Below are 26530 nucleotides of genomic sequence, written 5' to 3'. Positions count from 1 at the left end.
TTCTTAATTATTGACAATATACTTTTGTTGACAAATTCTGATTAGCTACCAAAAATTTTAACTCTTGAACTTTTTGCAATTTGATGTGTTACCAAGTGTGTAATAATTTATCTTTTGTGTAGAATGTAATACCATGATATAATTAATATTTATAATTTAAAACAAATGTAATTTATATTTTCTATTTTGCAATTCTTTTAAACTTTTTGGAGGGAGAACAGTTTTTATAATTCACTAAAAATAAATAATTTTATAATATAATAACAGTTACATATAAAGGTCATTATATATCTATAAAAGATTTTTCAATTTTAATAAAATTTATATTAACTCTTACTGTGTGTGTGTGTGTGTGTGTGTGTTTCATAAAATTTCTAGTTATCTATTTCTTAAACATTGATATTTTCTAAATATTGTATTTTTTTACGAAATGAGCAAACACTGCGATAAATTCGGATTAAGTTCAATCCAGCAATACGTATTGAAATCATTGATGTTGTTGAAAAGCTTTTTTCCCCACTTCGTGGTATTCCGCTATCTTTCTCTTCTAATCAATATTGCAACAAGTTGCAACGCAACCGGCAGATACGAGAAAAACTCTCTGGATTTGATTTGATATAAATGTACACCTAGAGTTTACCTTTATTTAATCTAATTTAGAAATATATTATTGCATATGGCATAAAGTAAAAATAAAATAAAATAATTAATATTATACAGACTTTATATAATTACTTTTAAAATCATAAATAATGATACAATTATACATCTTAATTTATCTGATTCACTATTTATTTTTTATTACATTTTTTACGTTACCTAAAGAATAAAGGTACTCTGGAATTTTGTAAATGAAGGGATAGCTTGTGATATTAATTAATTAAAAAAAAATGTTAGTTAAAAATGTTCCAGTTTTCTTTATAAAAATAAAAAAAAAACATTAAAAACGAAGGCTGAATTATTTCCAGACACAAACATAATCCGAAACGTTCGAGCTTCAAATCGCGCCGAACAACCCTCCGCAGGACTTTTCATCCCCTTTTGTTCGAGTGGAGTCTCTCATATAGCAACGTGCTCTTCCTGCAATGACAAGAACGCCTGCGCGAGAATAACGAACGATTTCATTTTCGCTCGCGTAACAACCCCTTGATAATTGGTAAACGGTTCGATAGAAAGGAGTGATTGGTGGTAATGAGCTAGAAACTTCATTACCCAGGAAAACATTCCCATTCCCCATGTTGCATTTTAAAGTAAATATTGTATGCATAATCGCTCTCGCTTACATCCTCAATTGTCAGCTACCGTGAGGTGCTGCCTCGTCCTGCGATTCCATCGCGAGATTTTTCCGAGATTATTGATCCTTGACGAGACCGCCGTTTACCTTGCTCCTCGAAACAGCGGAACTCGTGGGTGGCCAGAATTGGGTCAGGGCTAAGCGAAAGCGTGTCACGTTCCATTTCCACGCGATATTCTAGGCCCGTAACACAAAGTGTCCTATTTATACTCCTTTCGAAAATATATCACTTTGGAATATTCACGTCCACCAGTGCGAAGACATTTCGTCGTTTATCTCTAGATCACATATTGTGCCGGTATATTACAGTAGAAACACATTATAATGTAAACTTTAATTTAACCTTTAAGTAGGTGATTACATCTCTGTACGCATAGTTATTTTAAAATTAAGTTTGGTTCTGGAGAAAAAAAATTTTTTTTAAATCCTCAAAAGTATTAAAGTTCATTATTTTTACATTCCTCTATCCCATAAGAATATATAAATAATGTAAATTTATGCATATTATTAATAAATATAATTAGAAAAAATAAAATTTTTGTTCACAGAGTGTTCTGAGCACTTTGCTTATCTACTTAAAGGTTAAGATATTAAGTTAAGAATAGAAGAAAGTACGAGGCAAGGTATATTCTGATAACTATTAGTAACATAAAACAACATCGATTTATTCAACACAAATACTTGCACGTTATGATAGAGGTTTGTAGTAATGATATAATAATGATAATAATATTCATATATACACGAAATAAGGCACGTTTGATATTATATTAATTAAATACGCGACGGGGCCGTGCGTGAGAAACATGGATCTTTCTTCTTTCGGCGGTCGCGCGTTAGCCACGTTTATAATTACTATCAATCGTCTCCGTCCCTTACGATATGCAACGTCCTTACCAAATGTAAAAAATGTCGTATATATAATCTGTATAAACGTCTTCGATCTGCACTCTCGCGTTCGCATCTGCTCGCGTCGGACCATTAGAAATGAATCGCGAGGCGGACTCTCGCATGTGAGATTATCCGCGACTTAAACAATCACACTCCCCGAACTATTCAAGTGTGTCTCGTATTGCGCATTGGCAAAATTGCGGCACCGAGAAACTCGATTAATTCTAAAATGAGAATCGCTAGTTAGTCGTATCTAATTAAGCACGCATTCGCACGCGGGCCAGCGCTCGCCGCTTCCTTTCTCTCCTTCTTTGCGAATTACTTTTCGCAGTTAAACGTATGTAACGCATTCATACGCCCACGATTAATTACACGCAAAATCGCAAAACCTAGCGCGACGCGGTTTTCGCACCAAAAGTGCTGCCACGCAACTCTGCAATTTTCATCGCAGTACCTTCTATTCAGCTGTTGTTAACAGAACTCTATGTACACTTCTTAATTCCCGTGAAGAAAAAGTTCCATGTACATACTATTTGAATTTCCTTCGCTACATTTCTTCGACATATGAAATGTTACAATTATGTTCTCAAATGTAACGAAGAAAAGAAAGAAAGAATAAAATTACACCACATGATTCGTAAAACAATTAATAATAACACAGATCAATGCCTAGTTTTAATCGTCGATTTAACAATTATGCATTTCTTCACGTGTAGCGGTATTTGTGATTTTGTTGGCACGCAAAAATCATTTTCGAATTTGAATACCTAGAAAACTTCACGGATGAAATTGTTAGACCACTAATTGTAAATTAGACCATTTTCAGGCGAACATGTTATAAATTTTTAAACACGTAACTAACAGGTAAAGACTTGTTAATGTATTTTAGATTTAAATCTTACTTTTATACGAAGATTGTATTATAGGCGTCGAATCTTGACCGCGCTCGTATAGTGATATGTAGCTAAAATTATAAGAAATGATGTTTCCTTATAAAAGTGTACTTTTCATAAAGTACTCGTTATCGAATTTACACATCCAACTAATCGCCGATTCACGATTGCGAGTCGTTCGCAGCTGTCGAAAATGATCCGCTTACGGTTAATAATTCATACATGTTCACACATTTAGTGACACTCTCTTAAACCTACTTAGGCGGTACTTACGTTCTCTGAACTGGCATCAAGACATTGTATCTTACACGAATGTATTGTACAAACAGAATCAAACAATTTGTCTCCGGAATGTTTTACCGCTCTCCTCTTTTGCGCGTTTCTAATTAAACCTACGCGAGAGTACCTAAATTACAAACTAAAAAGAAAATATCGTATATTCTCTTTTTGTTACACGCAAAATGTCGCCGTCATCGTCTCGGCGAGTCTGGAATGTAAAATTCACCTCCAAAGAGGTAGCAGGAAAAAGACTATGAACGATTGACGAATGTTGTCGCGGATAATCAAATCACTGATTAGCGATATGACGTTTGACAATTATTTTAATACGAGGAATGACGTTAGTGAATGATACTGTTGCATACATCTTCAAAATATTTCTCTTGAACATGGAGAAATGCGTGATTAGGAATAACTTGAAGGTAAAACCATCTTTACTCAATGCATGCTATCTCATGAGCCGTTGCATGAGAACAATGCAAATTGTTCGAACGCAATTTGCATTAAGGGAGCTGTAATTCTCTTCGCGTTTTTCCTCAAACTTGCACATGGCACTCCAAGAGTTAGCAGAAGGGCACGACTGCGCAGATATCATCTAATACGATCTCCTGTAATCATTCGGAACACGCAACTATACGTGTTTTCATTAACGGCGATGCATGTTCACTATTTTGTACCAGAGTTCGTTCTAGGTTACAGCAAGCTTGAGATGGGAATATTTGAAATTTGGCACTTGATTTTTCTAAAGGTCAACGGCTGCGTTCAGACTCGTCGAAGACATTCTGCAGTTTGTTGTTGAAATTGCCGTAGTACAGAAATAGAAAGGGAAATAATTCGCTACTCGTTATTCAGACGAACAATCAACGATCCGCTCGTTAAGATCGACACGACGCGACGTTCCTATGATCATATCAAGCATTCCGCTTCCCTTTTGATCCTCATGGAAGCGCGAATGATCAATGAACAAAAGTGATGATCGAGAGCTATTTCGATGGTCGATACAATCACGTTCGTTCACGACCACGTTCGAACCAATCTCGCGTAATACTCTTAGTACTTAGGGCTATCAATATGAAACTCAAATCATAATCGATTCGAGCGCCATACAGTGCTCGGAACTTATTCTAATTAAATGCAGTTTCTCGAGTACAAAATTCTCAAAGTATATTGTCCTCGCAAACATTTCGTTGCATCGATGAATCTTCCGCTTTACACATTTCAAACTCGTCGATGAGAAGTCGAAGATGGACCTCTTTGTCTTCGATGATCGATCTTTGAGAAAACGTAGGGGGTCTGAGTTGGTCCATCAAACGATCCCGAGCGGTTCCGCAGGAATTTTCGCAATGTCTTGCGGAATTCGCAAGATTTATCTACCAAAGCGGGTCTTGGCGATTGAGAACCGTTTCCCTGGCAGCCAAGATCCGGCGCGATCAGAACCGTGATTGCGATTGTGCGAATGACGACGCGAGAAGGCGCGGTATCACAGCTTCGATGGATCGTAATTCTCGAAGGACCATCTCTGTCTCAGAGCATTGGGCGAGCATTCTTCCATCACCAATTGCTGCTTGCTCTCTGTAATTGCCAGACATTTGTCGCTGCTACCGTGCCTGATATGATTAGTCTGGAAACAAAAGTACGGGATATGATGTCAGTTTCCTTTTCAAGAGCAATTTAAATCAAGAAGATTAGTTTCATAAAAATACCTGCTAGCTGAATTTCACTTGATATTAAAATCTGCTCTCATACATTAGCAAAAGAATGTTTCGAGGACGGTTCATTACCTGAGGATTGTAAATCCATTGTTGATTTCCTTTACTGCCGTGGCAAGGATAGAGAATAACGTCGCTGCCGCTGTAGTCCAAGCACGACTCGTCTCGACGGATTTCACCCGTCTTGCTGAGCATCCAGTACTGCGACAGACAATCTTGATTAATATTTCCAAGAATCGTAGACCTGTCTACGACCAGCGAGATTGTAACAGCCGCCACAAAAAAAAAAAATAAAATAAAATAAAACCTTGCATGAACGATCGATCGAGAGAATAAAAAATTGCTTTTAATAAAATTCATATTAACACATGGCGCACGGGGATATTTTGTTATTGTAAAAATGTAAAAGAATTCGGATAAAATTTCGATAGTTAATATGTATGAATTTCTCTCTATATGTTTTACAAAGCGCCCGTGCCTGTTCCATCGCAATTCATCTTCGATCAAACAATAATATTCACAAAATCAGAGATATGGCCAAAATGTAAACCGCGGTAATGCAAAAACGTAAAATCATTCGTTCCGCGCATTTAATCTGTCGCATTGCGTGCTCGCGGGATGTGAAAATAACGCGTGGCGTATATCCACCGATGTATTATCATGACTATCATGAGCGCGACGACCGCGGGTAGATGCGGATTTTCATCGGTGCCGTCGACCGATCGATTGCACGCGTCGCTTGTAAAATAACTTTGTCCCGGGCGATCGTGCGCGAGCGAGCTAGCGAACGTGTGCGACCAACAGTTATTCACCGCGGGCAATGTGCAGGTTTACACGAAGGCGAACGCGTGCGGCGCGGCGGAAGCGCGTCAAAGCGATCCGGCTCTCGTAATGAGCGCCGGTCGTCCGATAATGGAATCCGGTGGCCCTCGAAATTGCGCTTATCTAACCGGACGCCGCTCCGGTCGTTGCTGTTTGTGCAATTCCAGTTGCCTGGAATGGACAGCGGGCGCCAAGCCTCGAGTCGCATGTGTCGCTCATGAAATATTCTTTGTGCGATTCTAACTCAACGTGTCGATTGCCGAAGCGAGATTCAGAAACGCGAATTCATGCCGGCGCTCGTTGAAGTCACGACAGTTCATTTCAGGGAAAATGCGGTTTTGAAAGGAAAAAAAAAAAAAAAAAAAAAAACCATGAGACGGATAACAACGCGATAAATGAAGAAAAAGCTTGTCGCGGGGATCTGCATATATTATTCGCGCGATCATAATTATCACTATAATTTAATACAATGTGCGAGCGCGGACTGTGAATTGGGAGTGCGGCTGTCAGAACCGTCGGGTCGACAATATAGTTGTTTTGAAGTGCTTTACAAGTATAATTAGGGGATAGTGGGTACGGGGGATAACGAGAAGCAAGCATTCAGCGCACACATGTATCATCAAGCGTCGTTAGCCATGCACGACCCGCGTTCCATTCTGCCTGAAACTCTCACTCAAATCAGGGTATATTATGTTGCGTTGTCTGAAGTAGGTATAATGCAAGTGTGTTACGTGCTCTCTAACGCACATCGCTGTGTTCAATCTCGCATGCTTATCTCTGTGACGTAACCACGTTACTTTTCGCACACGTTGGTGGACAAAAAAAATAAAGAAAAACAAGATTCGAAAACGGCCAACGGGTCGATGGGATTTCGCGAGAGGGACGCGTTATCGGCGCGCATTGTATACAATAGTAGGACGATTACAGCGTGACAGCGATGTTGTATCATGATCCCTGAGCATGGTGATAATTCTATGTATGCAGCAGAGAGAGAGAAAGAGAGATAGAGAGAGAGAGAGAGAGAGAGAGAGAGAGAGAGAGAGCGCGCGCGCGCAGATATATGCATGTAGTGTCTCTGCAGTAAACTGACCATCCGGCGACCGCAACGGCTATCTCTCGCGATGCACTCGCCTTCCATCCGATGATACGATTATTCATCTTCCATCATCCGCGTTCACGACTGATCCCGAATCGCCGATGTGCATCCCAGCGCTGCGTCCCTTTTCCCCCATACGTGGTATACAGGGTCGCGACTTTATCAGTGTCACGCGGACGACGGCCGAAAGCGTAATTGCCGTGAAACCACGGCTTAATTGCGAGGGCAAACAGCTAAATTAAAGCAGCGCTTTACCGGGCTAAGCAAGCACCGCCGACTGATTGTGTTTTTGGTTGTAACCGGTCGCCACGGTTGTTAAACGCCGGCGCGGCGGCGGCGGCGTTTCGGTATTCCCGTACACGTACAACAACGTGCTTGTACGTGAAAGACAGGAAATACCTACGCACGTGTTTCGTGTGTGAGCTCTAATAACAGACCGCGCAATCGACCGAACGAGTGCAAGAAACAAGATAAAGCGCGGATTTACATGGTACGCTCGATTCCGTCGAGTGGCAAGCGTAAGCTCGCTAATAAATGAACGGGGAGTAGGTCGTTGAAATTGCCGCTGTTGTTTTTCGCGAATTTATCCGCTTGGCATGTTGACGTATAGGTAAAAGAAAGACACAAAAATCATGATAAACAATTACATCTTTATTCGCATTATTTATTTTTGTCAAACCAATTACCAAGCTTTCGTCTTCGAGAGTTAAAAGTTGCGCAATGAAATCCAACACACAGAAGATATAAGGTTTACATTGTGGGGAAAAAAAAAAAATGAAAAAGATGGATAGAATTGTAAAAATGTCCAAGTGCATATGCGATGTTTAGGCGACACATTTGCACTTTGATATTCTCACTCTTGTTCGTGGGTTATGGGAGGAGCCAAGTCGATGATTAAAATCTTAGTCTACTATATCAATGTGAGAAATGATGATAACATGGTAAGAAATCGTGCCAAATGGCAGCAATTGGGGTCATCTCACCGAGAGGCAGTAGAGACATGGATTGATGAGCACCTGCACCAGATTAGCGACGCCACTAATCGCGTCGAAACGCAGGGCGATTAGTGCCAGGTTAGCATGCACGCGAGCGCACATGCGTTCTAAGGATCAGTTGCTTTTACAAAGTCGCGTAGATTTACGACCCCGAAACCAGTTTATTATTAGATCAGAAATATATATGCCTGCCCCACCCATCCATCGACCGATTAGGAAAGCCTCGATGGATAGTATCATAAATGTCCGTTAGTCACAATCGTTTTCAAATCAGTTTAGTACTGTTTAAGATTACTGAAAATTGACGGGGCTTCGCGAATGTGTACCTGATTGCCGCCTTGACGGTGACAGGGATACATGCTCACTGGCTGATGTAGGTCTTCGATTTTGCCTGATGAATCTATACACATTCCGCTAGTAACTTGTCGTATCTGCGTTAGAATTCAAGAGAAATTCACACGGTTACTGGTTACTCTGGGTACGTGAAAGACTCGCTCATCCACCAGCATTTCGTGCGATTTCGTCGTTTCTTTCGCGCCGCACGTTCGAGAATATCCAAGCAGCCGGAAGCGCGAACACACATGGCATTGAACAAGCGCGAGTGCGATTTTGGGTACTCGGCGCTGTCGTCGGGCAAATGATAATGGATCGATATACATCGCCAATAAAACGGAAACTCGATTTTCTAGTAATCTGGTATGTAGCTTCAATTAGCTTCGCAGTGGAATTACGAAACGCACATTTCGAAACGAGTAATCTGTGTACATTGTTTATTCACGCAGGATTATACGATAATAATTAGACTAAATACCGGCGGTCCGCAGTGACTAACAAGCGCTATCGTTGTTCCGTGGCTAAAAGCTAAAACAATCGATTCATCAAAGACAATTGGAAAATTTTGCAGAAGCTAAATAGCTATTATTTTGTAGTGAAAAAAGATAAAAGCGAATAAAATCAATTAAATATTATACTACACTGTAGATAAAGCATTTTTATTAACAAACAGTGTAAAAAGAATATATGTGATGACATATATAAAAAATAAAAAATTATAAAGAAACAACAATTCGTTTAATTAACATACGTATATAACATATATTTTTAAAATAAAAATTATCTGGACTTATATAAAAAAAATAATCGAAGCACCTTTAAAAACTATGAACGCATTTTCTAATATTAATCATTTTGCTTTCAAAGCATTTCAAATAAACTTTCAGCAAAATGCTACTCATATTAAGATTTCCTAAATATATTACTAATTGTAAGTCATAGAACTCTAGCAAATTTTCTTTGTAATGTTAATTTATACAAATATTTATACAATCTAGAAATGTAGATTTTTGGTACTATATTTGCTAATCAAAATGATAAATTCCACAGGTTGATATTAGATTCATTTTATTTCATTTTATTTATCGTTAACAAAATAACAGCTATTTAATTTTAACAACTTTTCAGTTGTCATTTTGTATATCGAGTAGCAGAACAATTGATTGCCGTCAATATTGTAGATGTAGATATATAATTCACCGGTCGCACACATATTAAATTCTTTGATTTATAAATCGATATTTATACTATAATTCAATTTATAAATCAAATAACTGAAATTTGATTGCTCACGGAATCTTTTATTTCTATTACGTATGTATTATCAATTTTGACACTGCAAATGTAATAAAGCACATTATTCTGCAGTGGACGTTATTCTACTGTCGTAGCAAACAGTAAACGTTCGACGTCTCGAAATACAGTCAAACGCGAACCTACGTACTTCCAAACGCCAGTGACAGCGTGGAGAACTTTGAAGCCGAATGTAAAAATCAAACCAAATTCAACAAAAATCGTGTTTCCATTTTGAACTTTGAGGACCAGCAGTTGCACACATCAAGCGTAGACAGGCATTTCATGGGACAATGTGTTTTGTGGTGAAGGAAATTTTTCAGGTGGATGTCTATTGTACCTGATTTCCACCCTGTCGATGACAGGGATACAGTCCGCACGGTTTGTGCAAATCGGCCTTGCGAGCGGGCGAGTCCAGACAGGTGTTACCGCCTTCGCCGAGGTTTCGGACCTGTTTGTTGTTAGTAATTTTTTTGGACATTAGCGTGTATCCGTCGCACCGTTAGTAATACCCAAGAATATGTATGTACATATTAATAAACAGATTACTGAGAAAAGGAAAGTAACGTCAGCGATGTGCCATTTGGACATTTCTGTTTAACATTTTCGTTATTTCCTCGACTTGACATTTCATTATGGAACTTTGGAATTAAAATGGAAAATTATTCTCGATCGAATTAATTAAATGCGAATGAGTATATTCAGTTCGAAATGTCAATGCAAAATCGTTGACGTTCTGCCTTATTAAGATCAAAGTATAAAAATACACACGCGACGCTTTTGTACCTGTAAAATAATACAATGATTACATTAATAAATTCATATTTTTGTATCTCTGGTAACGAGGTTCGTTGACTCAATCTCTCGCGAGAATTCTGAAACAGAGTATGAAAAGACAGAAAAGTCACGCTTCTCGTTGCGCAATGATTCTTTTTTTTTTCTTTTTTTCTATGCACAGATTCTGCGGTATGCATGCCTGGCAAAACGGGGACCGCGCAGACCGCGGGATTGCGTTCTCCATTTTTCAAATAGACGGAAACAAATTGAAAATGAGGTCTGCTCGTATTTCGCTCGGTCCGACGCATGTGTTCACGACCGAACCATACGGCGTACGTGTGTTGCGTGTGTGCACGTGTGAGTGTGTATGTGGAAATGTATGTGTTCCTGCGTGTAACAGCAGGTGCATTCAGTTACGGCGCTCGGTCAGCAGTCCTGATTTCGCTGCATGCAAGAATTCTGTGGTCGTTGCAGTTTCAACGTGAACATCTTTATTCCCTTCCCCCCTCCCCCTCTATCCCGTCCCACCCCACTCGCCTTCACCCTCGTAGGAGTCATCCTCGTCGTCGGCGTTCTCGTCGTCGGCCGACTGGAATAAAAACTCGTGATTTATAACCAGGTATCCTGGAGGTCGATAAAATTTTCAAAGCTCCCGCTCCGCTGGCATTATTAAAGGTGGCTCGAAGGCTCTTAGTGAACTCAATGAGAAATGTGATCTGATATTTGGACAACTTTACGATCCTAACTCTGCAGAGAGTCGGAGAGAGCTCGAAATAATATAATACCGCGGAAAGTCACGTATTTCGGACATTTTTTTGAATTTCATACCTCATTATTTTATAATCCAAAGAAGAACGTGTCTCCTTCGTTTTCTCCTAATAAATCTCTGCACTTTCGTCTGTACATTAGAAAATAATTTACTTGGTGTTAACGGTGATTTTTTCAAGAATGTTTTCTAGAAAGATTACACGTGTAACAAGCGCTGCATTCAAATATATTATATATGTACGAATGCTTTATTAAAAATCATATCGCGGGATGTGGGATCGATGAAAGATATTGTAAGGGTTAAACAAAACCGCGTTCCGCGTTGCGTTTTTATTATTCTATGCGGTTTTGCATAGGAAATCCATGCAGTTCGCGTAGAACGACTCAAAAATCGTGGTGTACCCCCGGAGAAATATACGCCCTCCCCTGCACGTACGATAGAAACACGTGCACATTCGAAATTATTCACGTCGTGTACGATTTCTGGACCGTCGTAGAGCCGTGTGAACTATAAATCCAGTTATCCCTCTTCCTCCCGTACGATAGGAAGGTCGAGCGTGATTTAGCCGTTTCTGCGAAAGGAAATAAAAAGTAAAGAGAGGGGGGAGAGAGAGAGAGAGAGAGAGAGAGAGAGAGAGAGAGAGAGAGAGAGAGAGAGAGAGAGTGTGTGTGTTGTGCGGAGGACGACAAAGGTGAGAAGCTCGGATGGAAGACAGTGAGAACATAAGTTTCGCCTCGACATACGAACGGAATTGTTATTTTGTGTGCAATGCGACAATGAAGTCTGAAATCCTCGTCACACACAAATCCTGTTATTGTGAAATTGCCGATTGCATTTCGAGATGCCATCGAAAAAACGGCAATGCGATAAAAATTTCGGATTTCAGAATTGTTGTTTTTGAAAAACCCGGAATCGTTTAAATAAGTCGAATTTATTTAGCTCAAAGCATATTATACAAAAATACTGGTTCTGTGTATGTAGACGAGTATTGATTGTTTGCCAGTGTTACGTATAAGTTATGATAGAGCATTTTAATATTACAAGTTCAAACATTATTAAAACTTCCAAAATTAAAAAATTCTGAGATCTTGTTAGATGAGTAATAATTAAACAAATTATTTGAATATCGTGCTATTGTATAATCTCATTGAGTTTATGTGTATTATCATAAAGATAAAAATAAGCTCTATACTGTAGTATGTACACAAGATTGTATGTATGAGAAAATAAGCTTACACATGAATACGTATTTCCTATTTTCTGAAGAAACGCGTGTCGAAATTTTCTCGACAGCACATAGCAACAATTTAGAAGAAACAAATGATTGCGTGTGGATAATCCAGGATCGACAAAAACGAGTTTTACCGGCATGCCGTGCAACTTAAACGACGAAATTGTTATTTCGTGTGTGGCACGGATCGCATTCCAAAGTGTGCGACCACGTAAATGTTACTTCGCGAAAATGCGCGCCATCCTTTATACATTCCTCCTTTTTCCGTCGCTTTTTCCGCGATGCTTCCTTTTAGTTTCCCTATTCCGCCCACTCGTGAATGCCGGTGTCAGTGCGCTTGGACAGTGAAAGAAAAGAAGGGGCGAAAGAAAAAAAAAAAGGAAGAAAAGGAAAAGAGTGAAATGCATTCCTTGCCTTATCCGGGGAAAAACGTGAGTGGATCGCAACAAACGACAAGGCAGGCAGGGAGAGGACGAAGTAAAAAGCGGCAGGGGACAAGGGGGATTGGTCGATAGTATTCGAATCCCCCGAACTATTTCGAATTCCGTTGCTTTTTATTATCATGTTCGATCGGAATATTGCCTTCACACGGCGGAACGCGTGTACATACCGTGTGTCATGTCGGCAGCGCCGTGAAATTGTGATTCGCGAGAACCGTGGTGCCATGACCAGCGGCTTTTGTCTCGCAAACAACGCGACGGAGTGCCACAATTTGTGCGCATGAATACGTGCGTACGAAACACTATGCGAGCATATATCTCAATGCCACTTCGTCCTCAACAAACATATTATACGTAAAATGAAATGCAATGAAATACAGAAACAGTCGTATACATAACTGTTGATTCCTTAATTTCTCGATAGTGCGTGATGAAAATTGTATGGTAAAGCGAGAAAAATAAATCACACGACCTATATACAAAGTCTAGCTTTAATTTTATGTGTTATCTATATATTGTAATTTGCAATAGCAAAATCAAGAGTTTTATCGGATCGCACTTCATGTTTTTTCGGATATGGCAAAGAAATTGAGAAATGAAAAGTTTTAATTTAGCTAAACATAATTTTTAAATTGTTTTTCTGTGCAAAAATAGGTATGTTAAATATATAAATATTATATAAAGATTGTAACGAAAAAGTGTCAGCAGTAAAATTATTTTTTAAATTGATGTAATTATATATTTTTGGAAGAAATATGAAGATTTGATATGTGTACATCCGACATTTAAAATATACTTAATTTCTATTTTTACTTTTAAATTAAAATTAAAAATATTTCAATTTTATCAAGTGTGCCAATTCTCCATTTCTTTGAAGAATATTTATTTAAAAGCAACGGCATTTGTAGCTGACTTTATTTATACACACACACACACGCTTATCGAAATTAGGATTCATCCTAATGTTGATTTTTGTATGACATGAACTAATATTTGCCTTTCAAATCGTAGTTAATAAATAAGATTTCGCGAATTGTGTAAATCTTTATCCATCGGGACGACACACGTCCCTAATAGCTTTCGGTATTATTAAAAGCTAAAATATTTCCCTGATAAGAGAGCAACGAGACGCCCGCCCGAAACTTACCCAGAATTTCCGGTACAGCGAACTTTAGTATTCCCGGTTATCTTATACGGTGTGCGCCGCGGAGATAGGCACGGAGGACGAAGATGATCCTGATACGAGAAATTCAAGTGAAGTGTGAAGATAACGAGACGGGCCGAGATCAGGCGTTAAAAAGAGACGGCCGAGGTGAGAAAGAGCGCACGCGGAGGGTAGGACAGAGATAAATGAGAGTAAGGGGGATGGGCACGAGCACGAAATATTTGAGTCGCGTGACACTGTGACGCCTGTAATGCAAGCCGAGGTTTTCCCCCGCTGGCTGGAACGTTACGATTCTCTACATAGGGTCGAAAATAGGCGGGGATGGATGATAGAATGCATTATTCAATAACACGATTAATCGACAACATAACCGAATGTCGTGTTGCGGAACGCAACGAAATATCTGTATACACGAAACATTGAAATTGTATATATTATCGTTGCACAATAAATGAGGGAGGTGATCAGAATTATGTAATCAATTCAACAAAATTAGACCTTGTAATAATATGGATAATAAAACGTATTCGTTTAATCATAACCGACGTAACGTCTTATTATTGTTAGATAAATAAATGCGAACGAATATATTTTCGTATTTTTGCTGAATTCTTGAAGTGACGTCTTCTGTTTCCCAGGTTTCGAATTTTCTCCGAGAACAAAAACTCCGAGGGAAAAAAAGGCTTTACGCTACAAGCGTTTTACTTTCTTCGCGACTGCGTTGAACATTGTGTTAAACACCGGTGCACCGGTTGCTGGGTTAATGCACTGTTGGCTTATGATAAAATTAAATGAACAAAAGGAAATTGGAAGGAAAGTGAGAGAGGAAGAATGATGAAGTATGAAATATTCGTGTCGCGTGACGCTGCAATTTATCCGTCGGTGCAACGTCGTTAATACCGGTGCCTACGTACCGTGACTTTGTCACGGAGAGGCACGCTGCATGTGAAGAGAGTAACGTGTAACGATCCGCGTGGAAATGCAAGGTACACAAGCTGGAAAGGCGGATTTATCCCTTGATAACGGTTGCAATCATTTTGCAATTACGAATGCAGCGGAACGGTGCAGGAGTGACGCGGATAGCTAACGCGGTGGAAATAAATTGTGAAATAACTAACAGTCTGCGTCCCGAATCGCGTACATATCGAAACGAATTGATTAATAAAACACGTCAACAATATTGGCGGCGACGAGACGCCGATAAAAGATTGATTAAACGCGCAGAAGCGGTTACTGAAACTGGAAACAGCCGTGAATAAATCACACGTGAATAAATGGTGCGATATCGCGAATAAATTTCTACGTCTGCGACGAGAGGAGGACTGATTTCGGTATACAAATTTATAAGTTTCTCGCGGCTGGCATTGAACTTAATAAAACAATCAAGAATTTTTGTATTCTCCGTTCTTTTCGTTCTCTTATATATCTTATGACCGATTTGAATCTTTGACGGTTTGGCTTATGACATAGTTATGTCTCTGTGAGTAATTCAATTGTGACAATATCGTCACCGAGGCAACCGCGACGAGATCCGACAATCATTCCGTAATTATGGTTGCACCAAGATGGAATACTGCAAAAGGAGAAAGTGGAGAACGGGGGAGCGAAGAAGAAGAGGGAGGAACAACACAACGGAAATAAATCTCTGGCGGTGATTGATCGTTTGCCATGAATCGCGCGTCCGAGCGATATTAATGCACTATCAGTCGTGACGGGTTCGCGCGGATGGCTTGCGTGTACCGCGCGTGTAGCTTTGACGAGTTTGTCGCTCGTCGCCTCTGTCCGATATTTATGCGTACGTTTTTTCCGCAGCAAAACGAGGGTTACGAGGAAAAATATGGCAGCTCAGCTCGAAATTTCGCGCGTTTCGGGATACGACTGCGCTTTTACTACTGCATTTCCGTTTCTACTTCTTCGTTCTCTCGTTTCTCTTTCCTAGTGTGTCAATGAGTCTGGAATATGGAGCATGACAGCTGGCACCATCGTGAAATCTATCATAGTGTAACGGTATAGCATAGAAAAGATCCAGTTTTTAATTGATTAATAAAGTCCTGCGACTAGATATATCTTATTCTTGCCTTCATTCAGAGGCATTAAAAAAATTGAGTTCAATTAGAATCACAGTATTAATATCATTCTTCCTATATTTTTGGAAAAATAAAATTACCGATTAAGGAGGGAGGGAAGGAAGAGAGAGAAAGAGAGAGAAGGTTCTCATTAATAAAATAATTTAAACAATATGAATCTTATTAGACCGTATATGTAGAGAACACAACCAAAAAGAATTAGGAATTAAAGATCCCTAACGGTCGAAGCTAAATCTTTGATGCTTAAATAATTTAATGTGAATTTATATATTTACTACACTAAAAGAGAAAAGATTGACTGCTGCAGCAATTTATGCTGGGTTCAGATTTCCACCCGAGAGTCACTCCATCCTTGTTGTTTACCGAACGTCAAATAAGAATGACATGACACTCGGGGAGAATCCGGGTAGAAATCCGAACACGCCTTTATTAGATGGTAAAATATGACAGCATTTTTAATTGACTGCAGTAGCCAATTAAAAATGTTACGCTATATTCAGTCATTCTTTTTTTTCAGTGATATATGTACAAACATATATATACCATTTTGAAAAAACTGCGCGTCGAAATTTTATCAAATTTGAAAATGTAACTGAACTATTGAAATAATATCACAATTAAATTTTGATACACAAATAGGCATCTATTAAAGAGTTATGCTGGAAATAAATTTATATATTTACCGTTACGAGTCTTTAATTCCTATTTTTTAAAATATATTTTATAACTTAGAGATATAGTAGTAATTACTTTTATCGATAAAAAAATATATAAGTGTCTGATTAAACTTAGATGTTCGATCACTTTTCGCTTATACTACTTTTAATGTAATTATATTTGACTTTGTGAATCCTATTTTTCTAAAAAAACATTACGTTTAACATCAACATGAAACGAGGATCAGGTGCGATGGACATGTTCGAAGAAAAATTTCCGGATTGCTTTTACAGAGAAGCGAAAGACAACTTCTTCTGTAAGAGCGTTTGCTTTGTAATCAAGTTGCATTGGTAAAACCAGCTATACTGCGTAGCCTAAGAATCCATAATATCGATCTGTGGGAATCGATTTCCGATTAGATATCGGACAAGCCTCCATCCGCAATCCGATCGCAATTGCCCCGACCACGATTCACATTGTTTCGCAATCAAAGCGGCATGTTTCCAATGTCATGAGCTCGTCGACATCGATCAACGCCTCTTGCTGCTAATATTCAAGCTCGAGGAAATGTATTAATTAATCGAAGAACAAGATTTTACCGCTTTACAACGCGTAAGCGTAATTTGCCGAAATTAATTCATATTTAAACATCTTTTTTAGTAAAAAGCTAACTAAAAAGATGTAATGAGGTAAAAAATTTCACTTTTTATCACGTGGCAAAGATGTTACTATAGCAACAAATATTATGATGGAAAAGATATACGTAACTTATATGTATAGAAAACAATATAAGAGAAGAATAATTCGACTCTTTTTCGATGACTCTATCTATCTAACTCTGACTACATTTCCTTTCACAAAGAGCCTTCGAATGTCGTAACCCGACACCTTGATGGATCAAAGCCACGACAACGTCGTTAAAGAAGGAACTCGTCGTTCCCTCATCGTTTCCGCTTTCCCTTCCTTCATTCCGGTTGGTGGTATTTCTCGAGCCACGTAATGTCAGCAGCCGCTAAAAAAAAAAGCGTTCAAGAGGAGAATGTGGAGTAGTCTTACCTCTCCAGAGGCGACTGCCTCGCCCGGAATGAAGAGTTCCGGGTAAACGTTGTCCAGGTACCACTTGAACGACTTGCACCCCAGTTTCTTCCTAAGAGTCTTTCGCTCCGATATGTCGCCGTAGTTCCCCTACAAAAGTTCAGTGTGTAGTCGAATCATATTTACAATAAAAGATAGAAATATGAAAATCGTGTAAATATTGAAATAAACAAAGGTCGCAAAATATAAAAATAATGATTAAAAAATTTATAAAACAAAAATTGAAATCAAAATAATAGTTAAAGAATAATTATTGTAAGTAAAATACTTAATTAGTAATTTACAGAACTTTCACATCTTTATTACAGAATAGAAAATGTGTTAAAAAAATTTTTGTTATCATTTAAATTTAAATTAAAGAAATAAGTAATATTAATGATACAATGTGTTTCATCTTTTTATATTTTATAATAATTATTTTTCAATATAATAAGACGCTGCTCTATTTATTCAACACTGAACCATCTGTGTTTTCAATGAAGTCTAACCTAACCATTGATATTACTACTGCGAACATTTACTTACGCCTAAGAATAGACGTAAACAAAGAGCGATTTATCTCATTACATTATGAAGCCATCCATGAGGACGACATTCTCGATAGATTCGATCATTACATAGAGCGACGTGCTTACGGAAGCGATTTATTCTCTACGCTTCGATTTATCTCGCCGATTGGATCTCGGCAGGAGAGCAGGGGCGGACAAGCATCAAGGATAAATGACAGATCGTTATAGAGGGGGATGAAAGAAACGGAGGAGAGCGAGGACATGCGCGCGAGCCTTAAGGGCACTTGGCACGTTTATGGCCCTTTTTACGACAAGTCTTGGTCTACGATCCTCTCCATCATCGACCACCTTTATCGTTATCCTTCATCCCATTCCAACCAGCCCATTCAGCCAATGTTTACGGGAAACTTGGATTAAAGAAACATGCTCGATGGTTTATCGATACACCGAAGCAAGAAACGGGACCTTCAGCTCACGATAAAAAAGATAATTTATCACTAATTATCTATTTCCTGACAGAGAATGTGTGCTAAAACTCGATATACCTTCGAATGTAAACTTTTAAAAATTATTCCTGTCTCTATGTTACAGAATGTTGGTCTATCTGTTTATGCGAATACTGTTGAACGTATAATATCATTAAACTTCACTTTTATTCAATTGTATAAAATCTTTGTCTTATTTTTTATTTCCTGCATCTTATGTCGATTATCCTACGATAACGTGCTACTTGGATTGCTCCCTTCGTTGCATTTGTCCAAGAGGTCGTATATGAAAGGAAAGTTATGCATGCGACGATGCAAGTACTCACCTTGTCGTGACCTATCCTCTGATAGTAGTACTTGGCGTACTCGTCCAGCCACACTTCGCTCAGTCTTATGCTGTTCCTCTTGAGCACGTTCACGCCGTTGCGCCACTTGTAAGGCGAACGTTTCCTGAAGATGTGACCCACGTGCGAGCACGGCACGATTTCCAGGGTACCTGAGAACGCGTCGAGTTATTAGATTAACGTTTTCATTCGGCTGAATCATACGTTTATACGTTGCCGACTAATTTCGAGAATCGTGTAAATGCAAGTGTAATAAGTAAAGCATGAAAATAAAAGAGAGAACATTTGAATAAAAATATATAGATACGCGCGCAATGTTTTCCGAAATAAAGGACAACGAAAATATAATACATAAAAAGAAAACAATTTACATTTAGTGTCAAGAGCGAAATAAAAAAAGGACAATGAATTTTTCCATGTTATAAAAAGAGTCTGCAGTGACTTAGAACTTCAGTTTCCTGAATTAGAAAAGCAAAATCTTTTCTTGTTGCTCATCGTGCTTACCTCCGCACATCCAAGTTTTAAATGATAACTCAAGATTCTCGCCGCCCCATATATCGAAGCCGCTGTCGTACGTGCCGATCCGTTCGAAGAAGGCTCGGTCTATTGAAAAGAGGCCGCCAGCCATCGTTGGCGACCAAACGGGTTCGGCCGGGTTTTTGTGCCTCTTTCTCTCCCTCTCTGGTACCGCGTGCCAATTGAACTTGTTAACAAATGTTGATATATATCAAGAATCCGCCCGTGAATGATCATGACTTTTTGGTCATAAAATATTACAAATATTGATAGTAACTCTTTACAAAATAAGGTTTAATAGTCATTTAAATAAAATTAATGCCTCACAATTACAATTTCTAGGTTTATCTTTTTTTTAAATCAAATCTTGTCAATTTAGAAACAAATAATTTAAAACAAATATATATATAAAACACTATTTATATGCAGTCCTACAAAGTGTCTTTAAATTACGCGATATATCAATTTCTTTCCGAGTAAATAATTAGTTTGGTGTCAAGCTGTCTCGTGCGAAAATCAATTGCATTCCGCCAAGACAGACGTAGGTATTTTCTACCGTTTCCCGATATTCGCAAGAGAACGGCGTGAAGATTTCGTTTACCTGGAGATTCCAATCGAATCCACCGACATTTACACCGCTCGAGTCGCGCCAGTGGTATTCCAGGGTAGTGTCGTCTATAACATCGATCACCGGACAAACTACCGTCGTCGGATCGCGCGCGATCCGATCCAGAAGAGGTTCCAGCCAGCCCTCCGTACATTCGCAATGGCTATCCAGGTACGTGAGTACCGGAGCTTTGGCCGCCGCAGCGCCTAACAAGCGCGCCCTGATAAGGCCCTCACGTTTGTTCGCCCTGATAATTCTCACTTTTGGATAATTCATCATATAGTCCTCCAATTGACGCTTGAGATGTGCTGCGGAAAGATTGATTTTTCGTTATCTCATGCAAAAAAAAGCATCGAAATAACAAAATATTGCGACGCGTAATTAACTTAAATGTTTCATTACATATTTACACATATATTTATCCTATATTATATCTTTCGTGCTGTATTATAAATAAATGGAGTATTTATCGCATCATTCTATCTAAACTTTCATGTATCTTACATATATTTTTTACAAGAAATGTCGGCATTTAATATTAAACGGTCGCATAATTCATGGCATTCATCGCATAATTCAATCTCATAACACGTGACGCAGCGTTATTGACGGAACTTGTCGTCTTTAATATCAGGATTTGCTCGAATATTAATCTCGCCGACCTGTAGGTTTTGTCTCAATACCGTTGTTTGTTAGACCTTCCCCGATTTGGAATATAAGTTGTCCATAGAATCTATGCTTCAGCGAACGATGCAACAATAAAGCCACGTGAACGTACCAGTTTCTCTAGGTTTCTCTAAAGTCGATTACGTCCTTAATGTCAGATTACGGTTTATTTACGATGTCATTCGCAAGCTATTGTGGCAACAACAATCACCCTTCTCGTCGTAGATTTATTCCCTATTCACAATAAATTTAATCGTATGCTAGATAGAAACAACGATAATCCTGGTATAATGTCATTTTAATGTCATTTTCCCTAACATGTACACCTGTTATTAACATTTTATCGTCTGGTAAAAAAGTAACCACGATAGCTGCTTATAGTTCTAGTAAAGATTATGTACGCTAGACTAGCCTTTCATTCGCCATTAAGGTTTCTTAACGATTGAATACAGAAAAAGGACGTAGTTCACAAACATTATATTTGCAGGTTTGTTTAGTTAGAAAATAATAGGTATGTGACTTCATAAAATTGTAATAAATATTAATAATGTTACTACTGTCCGAAAAGTTTATAAAAGTATTAAGGTATTATCAAAAAATTAATAGTTTACAAAGTATTTAACACTTTATGTCAACATGTACCATAATAAAGTATAAAATCTCGTAAATTAGTAGTTTTTTTTATATCACCAGCTTAATACTTTTATACGCAGAATAATTAGAGAAACCACTATGTAAAAAAAACCGTAAGTCCATTTAAAAGGTGTAGGTGACCTTTATATCTTTTTAGCACCTCTTCACCTAGAAAAAAAACAACATGGCTAAACTACATCTTCCTCGAAATAATTTCACTTTTATCTAAAACACCTTTTTGTATCATTAATTATTTCGGAGAAAATTAACTGTATTGATTAAAATGGACTACCCTATATTGATGGCTGAATATGGCATAGCATTTTTAATTGAATGCAATAGTCAATTTTTGGTTGTGTTAACCCATTGAAATTCTATATTGATATTGTGAATAGGCTAACGCAATCAAAAATTGGCTACTGCAACCAATTAAACATGCTATGCCATATTTTACTATCTAATTTGGTGCAATAGCCAATCTTTCCTTTCAATGTGTATAATACAAATAAAAGTCATAACCTTAATTTATATATAAAAACAAAGAAATTCGTAGATATGGTTCAATAAAGTGATAAATCAACTGTTGTTTTCTTTTGTTTAAGATGTGAAAAAAATTTGCTGATTCTACTAGGATAATTTCAATGACGCTTTTTTTTAATTCAGTAAGTAAAATTGAGTAAGAAAAAAGATTAATCCAATGTGCTTCCAAAATTGCTTAAAAAAATATAAACTCCTTTATCGCCACACATCGTCTTATTATTCTAAACTAAGAATCTCTATATACATATGAGTGCACAACCAATAGGAGACAAAAGTTTTCTTTTAAAGATTTAGTTGGATCTCTTAAATTATTATATAATTCTATGTGAATTTACATACTACATATACAGTTCTTTAGATTGCGCGGCAAAATGACTTTTCGCTCTTGAAATGCAAACTCCATAAAACTACCGCAATAATATCATAAGTTAAATTGGCTGGCAATTTAACAATTTGATACTCATAAGCATCTTATGTTAGAATGATATCAATAATACTAAATGACATATTAAAATCTGGAAATAAGTTTATTACGAAAAATATTACGTCGGCCGAGGATTGATTTATTTTTTCAATTCTTAATCTCTCTCTGTTTTTAATTTGAATACATAATCCTGATCTTAAAAAAATAATACCGATATTGTCAATCTCTGATGCCACTTTGTGTGGATGTTTCGAGATCTCAGTCTGTTATATCTTGCGATATTGCGTTACTTCTGACAAACAAAAGCGGGATGTAAATTTCCGACACGTATCTTCCTATAGTTACGGATCGCTAGGCAGCAATTAGCAGATATTCGTGATTTATTCTCCGTCAGGATGGCTTTATGAGGGACCGTACACTAATCCTAAGCCTCTGGCCTGTAAGCTTGGTTAACTATGGATAGTATAATGGGATTCCACGGATCAGTGTGTTTCGTGCAAGCGCAATGATTACCAGACGAGACGCATGATTTTATTCCCTTTAGTTAGGCCGCACGTCTGATAAGCTTTAATACAAAATCGTCATGCTCGATTGCCATTCAGCTATTCCGGTATTGCATATCGATTCACGAAAAGAATTTCTGCGCGCTTCGCGTTGAGATATAGGAAAATATATATAGGGATCGTTGTACGGATCTCGCTGGTAGTTACAAATCGAGAAAATGTTCCTTTCGAAGTACGTTGAAGTGTGTTGAACGAAGCGCGCTACGTACTCGTTAGGTGCATTCGAACGAGAAGAGACGGACCGTAAGAGATCAGAGGTCAGACATTTAATGCACGCGCAACCGGCTCGCGCGCGCGGAATTCGCGCGCATTCCAAACCAAATTAATTTCTAATGAATTCCTCGAACACATAGAGGCACGCATAAATCGGCCCTGGCCATTATTGCAGATTTCATTATGACTTTGCTGAGTGCACTATACGAGGCGTAGATAATGGAACCGCTCAAAGAGCACAGTCTGTCGCCGTTGAGAGCGCTCATAATTAACTCTGTAATCCCCGTCGCCAATCCCCTTTATAAAAGCTAATTATCGTGCGTGAGTTTTGCCGAGAAAGGCTAAAGTCTACGCTGTAACATTCATTACAACTTTCTTGTGGACTTTATTAATCATTGAATTCATTTTAACCCACCGCGCGTTTCGGCGAATGAACAGATCACTTTTTTAAATATATAATAAAACATTATCATGTTGTAATATAATGTCCATATAGTTGAAATGAAACATTCGATGATTAATAAGAAAATTATTATATATAAAGAAATTTATATTACGTATCAAAAAACTGTCGAATTATATACATAATATAAGGTAGCAATCTTAAATAAAAGCATACATAAATTCATTTGAGTTTGCATTATTTAATTATCTTCGCAAAGAAGAAAAAACACGTATATGAGATGCAGTGTTATAATCTCCTTCTGTGATAAAGCAATCAGTTGTCTATTAATGGTACTTATATAAAATATTGGCCAGGAGATTGCTGAAGCAAGTGATTATGTTTATAGGTTTAACTTCCGGCCGGGACGAGAGCTTATCATGAGCTTTTAATAAAGATTGTAGCAACTATCCCCTAGCTATATATATATATATATATATTCCAAATCCAGCTTAATCTCGGACACCTTTTCTCTGAGGATTTTTATGTCCGCTCCGTCTGTATTATTCGGTAGGATTCCATGCGATTACCGATTGTTCTTTCTTCGATACGACAATTAAAAAAATAATATAATATTCGTAGTTTAAGAACGTTGATGCAAACTTTCATCTATTCTGAAATGCATATTTTATATGTATCGACGAATGGTGCATATTTTTTAAATATAACTGACGCTTGTAAATAGTTTATATACCTAACTATAGATTTTTTTTGCTAACAGTGATTCCAATTTTACTATAGTTTTGTAATTTAGATTTCGATTTAGTGGCTATTGTATAAACGTCAGTTTATTCGAAAACGTGCAACTACATTGAAGCTATACTTAATTGCCTTTTTGCATCCAAACAATGCGTACGAACGTATGTACATATTTGTTTCGCCTACATTTACAAAATTGCATGTTTCATATATTTCTATCAACTTCACGTGTGGTGCCTTTAGGCGAGAAACATGTATGTTATTCCGCGATAGGTGAACATGAATAATCACAAACGTAGTTTTTCAAGTTAATAAAGACAGCAAAACTTGAACAATAACGAATATTTCTTCACCGAAGTGATTTATACATATATTACATATATAATATACATTCTTAATTTCTTCATTTCGCAAAACAGTATTTATTACATTGTATTACAAAAACAATATAAAAACAGTTTCAAACATTTTCTTCTTCTTCAAAATTGATTTTTCTAACAAAAAAGTTTAGCAAATAAATTTTTTTTAATACAAAATTCATAAATGAAATACATTTGAATGTCACACACGGCAATTTTATGTTCCGACTGATAATTTATAATTTAATTTAAAGATGTTAAACAATTTTGAGATTCAAAATTTCAAAAAATAAACGATATTAAAAGACTAGGAGTCTATACTAAGGTGTAAGTTGATTTTTAATGTAAACAGAACGTAAAGTACAATTTTAAACGTTTCTATCCTCATCATCAGTGTATACAAATTTTGAACGTCGATACAGTTAACGAGTAAAACTTAAAATTAAAATTAAAATATCTGAATTAAATTTATAAGGAAGAAATTCATCTTGTTCATCTTGTGATAATGTGAATATATGAATCAAACTAAGTTATCAATATATTGCTTTTTCTCCATTCTTCTTTCTCCTCTTTTTCTATCCATTTTCAGAAGAAGAAAATAAATTAAAAAATTTTTTTATTCGTTATCAATAACATACCTTCATGGTGGAACCAACAAGATAAACTTACAGTAAAAATTTTTTTATAGTAGGTATTAAAAATAAAAATTTACTTTTCATCTCGTCCTCTCACTTATTAATTCATAGTTTCTAAGATATTAATCTAAATGTGGCAATATTATTAAGTATTTTCGTAATTATAAGTTAAACATAACTTATATATAACAATATATATGTTTCCATAATTATAACTGTTACATAATTATGATTACATGTGTACTTTATTTTTGCAAAGTTTCAGATATTTACGAGTTTTCAGATTGCCAAATCATCCTTTTAAGTATTTCCTCAAAGTTGTAATTTTCGATACAATATACTAGCGCGTTCATGCCCGATTTCATGAAATGAGAACAAGTGGGGACGTTAAACTTATAGAGAGCCGAGCAGCAGAGTTTGTATGAACCTCGTAATTTTCAGGGTGTCTGTAAAGCAGGCTGAGAGTTTCTCTTCTATTCACGTCGCAGCGGCACAGTGGAGAGATGGATCGCAATTAATCGATCTATCGCAAAACTACGAAACACTGTCGCGATAACGAATCACCGTTCCGAATAGAGACGTGGTTGCACGAGCAAGTACGCGAATATAATGGTTCGCGGTTTCCGTTCGCGTTCTGTGCTTACGAGTTCCCCTCTTGGCGTTCTATCGAGGATTTTTCATCGCTCGGCGATGAGAGCTGCACGAGGATTTATGACGCTACGGAAACGATATGCTATTCCGCTTCGATCGCGCATAGAAGATATTTCGTTTTGAATCTAAAGTACGTGTGCGGTTCGAGCGATAACGTGAGAGTAACTCGTCTACTTTTCGCTTTATACGAAAGAAATACCTTAAATATATCATATGCTATGCATTAGAGATACAAATTATGTATCAATTTTTCCCGATGAACGATCGTATAAATTATTTCTCGTAATTTTATGGTATATGGAAAACAAAGTTAAAATCTGCTTTGAACCACGCATGAATAAAATAGAGTCTATTGTGCGTTATTTTGAAATTCGACAATTTTAACTTTCTGGAGCTGAGTGTAAATCCGTTGGATGCA

The 26530-nt window shown here is 37.4% G+C and overlaps 1 protein-coding gene across 1 annotated transcript in view; it reads right to left on the bottom strand.

Annotated features, from left to right (window-relative positions):
- Nucleotides 1-1983: 1983 nt before the first annotated feature.
- The window catches only part of Pgant9 (polypeptide N-acetylgalactosaminyltransferase 9), a 76912-nt gene continuing 52365 nt past the window's right edge, over nt 1984-26530 (bottom strand). Inside the window, exons 4-11 of the mRNA XM_018537702.1 lie at nt 20282-20595; nt 19669-19867; nt 19147-19316; nt 17788-17916; nt 9946-10056; nt 8306-8410; nt 5139-5267; nt 1984-4978 (exon numbers count right to left, since the gene is read on the bottom strand). Coding sequence (XP_018393204.1) covers nt 4838-4978; nt 5139-5267; nt 8306-8410; nt 9946-10056; nt 17788-17916; nt 19147-19316; nt 19669-19867; nt 20282-20595 — 1298 coding nt within the window. The 3' untranslated portion in view covers nt 1984-4837. The remainder of the gene's footprint in view (nt 4979-5138; nt 5268-8305; nt 8411-9945; nt 10057-17787; nt 17917-19146; nt 19317-19668; nt 19868-20281; nt 20596-26530) is intronic.

This window comes from Cyphomyrmex costatus, unplaced genomic scaffold (genome assembly GCF_001594065.2).
Source record: "Cyphomyrmex costatus isolate MS0001 unplaced genomic scaffold, Ccosl1.0 scaffold100, whole genome shotgun sequence".
Taxonomy (NCBI): domain Eukaryota; kingdom Metazoa; phylum Arthropoda; class Insecta; order Hymenoptera; family Formicidae; genus Cyphomyrmex; species Cyphomyrmex costatus.
This window is presented reverse-complemented; position numbering and strand designations above follow the sequence as displayed.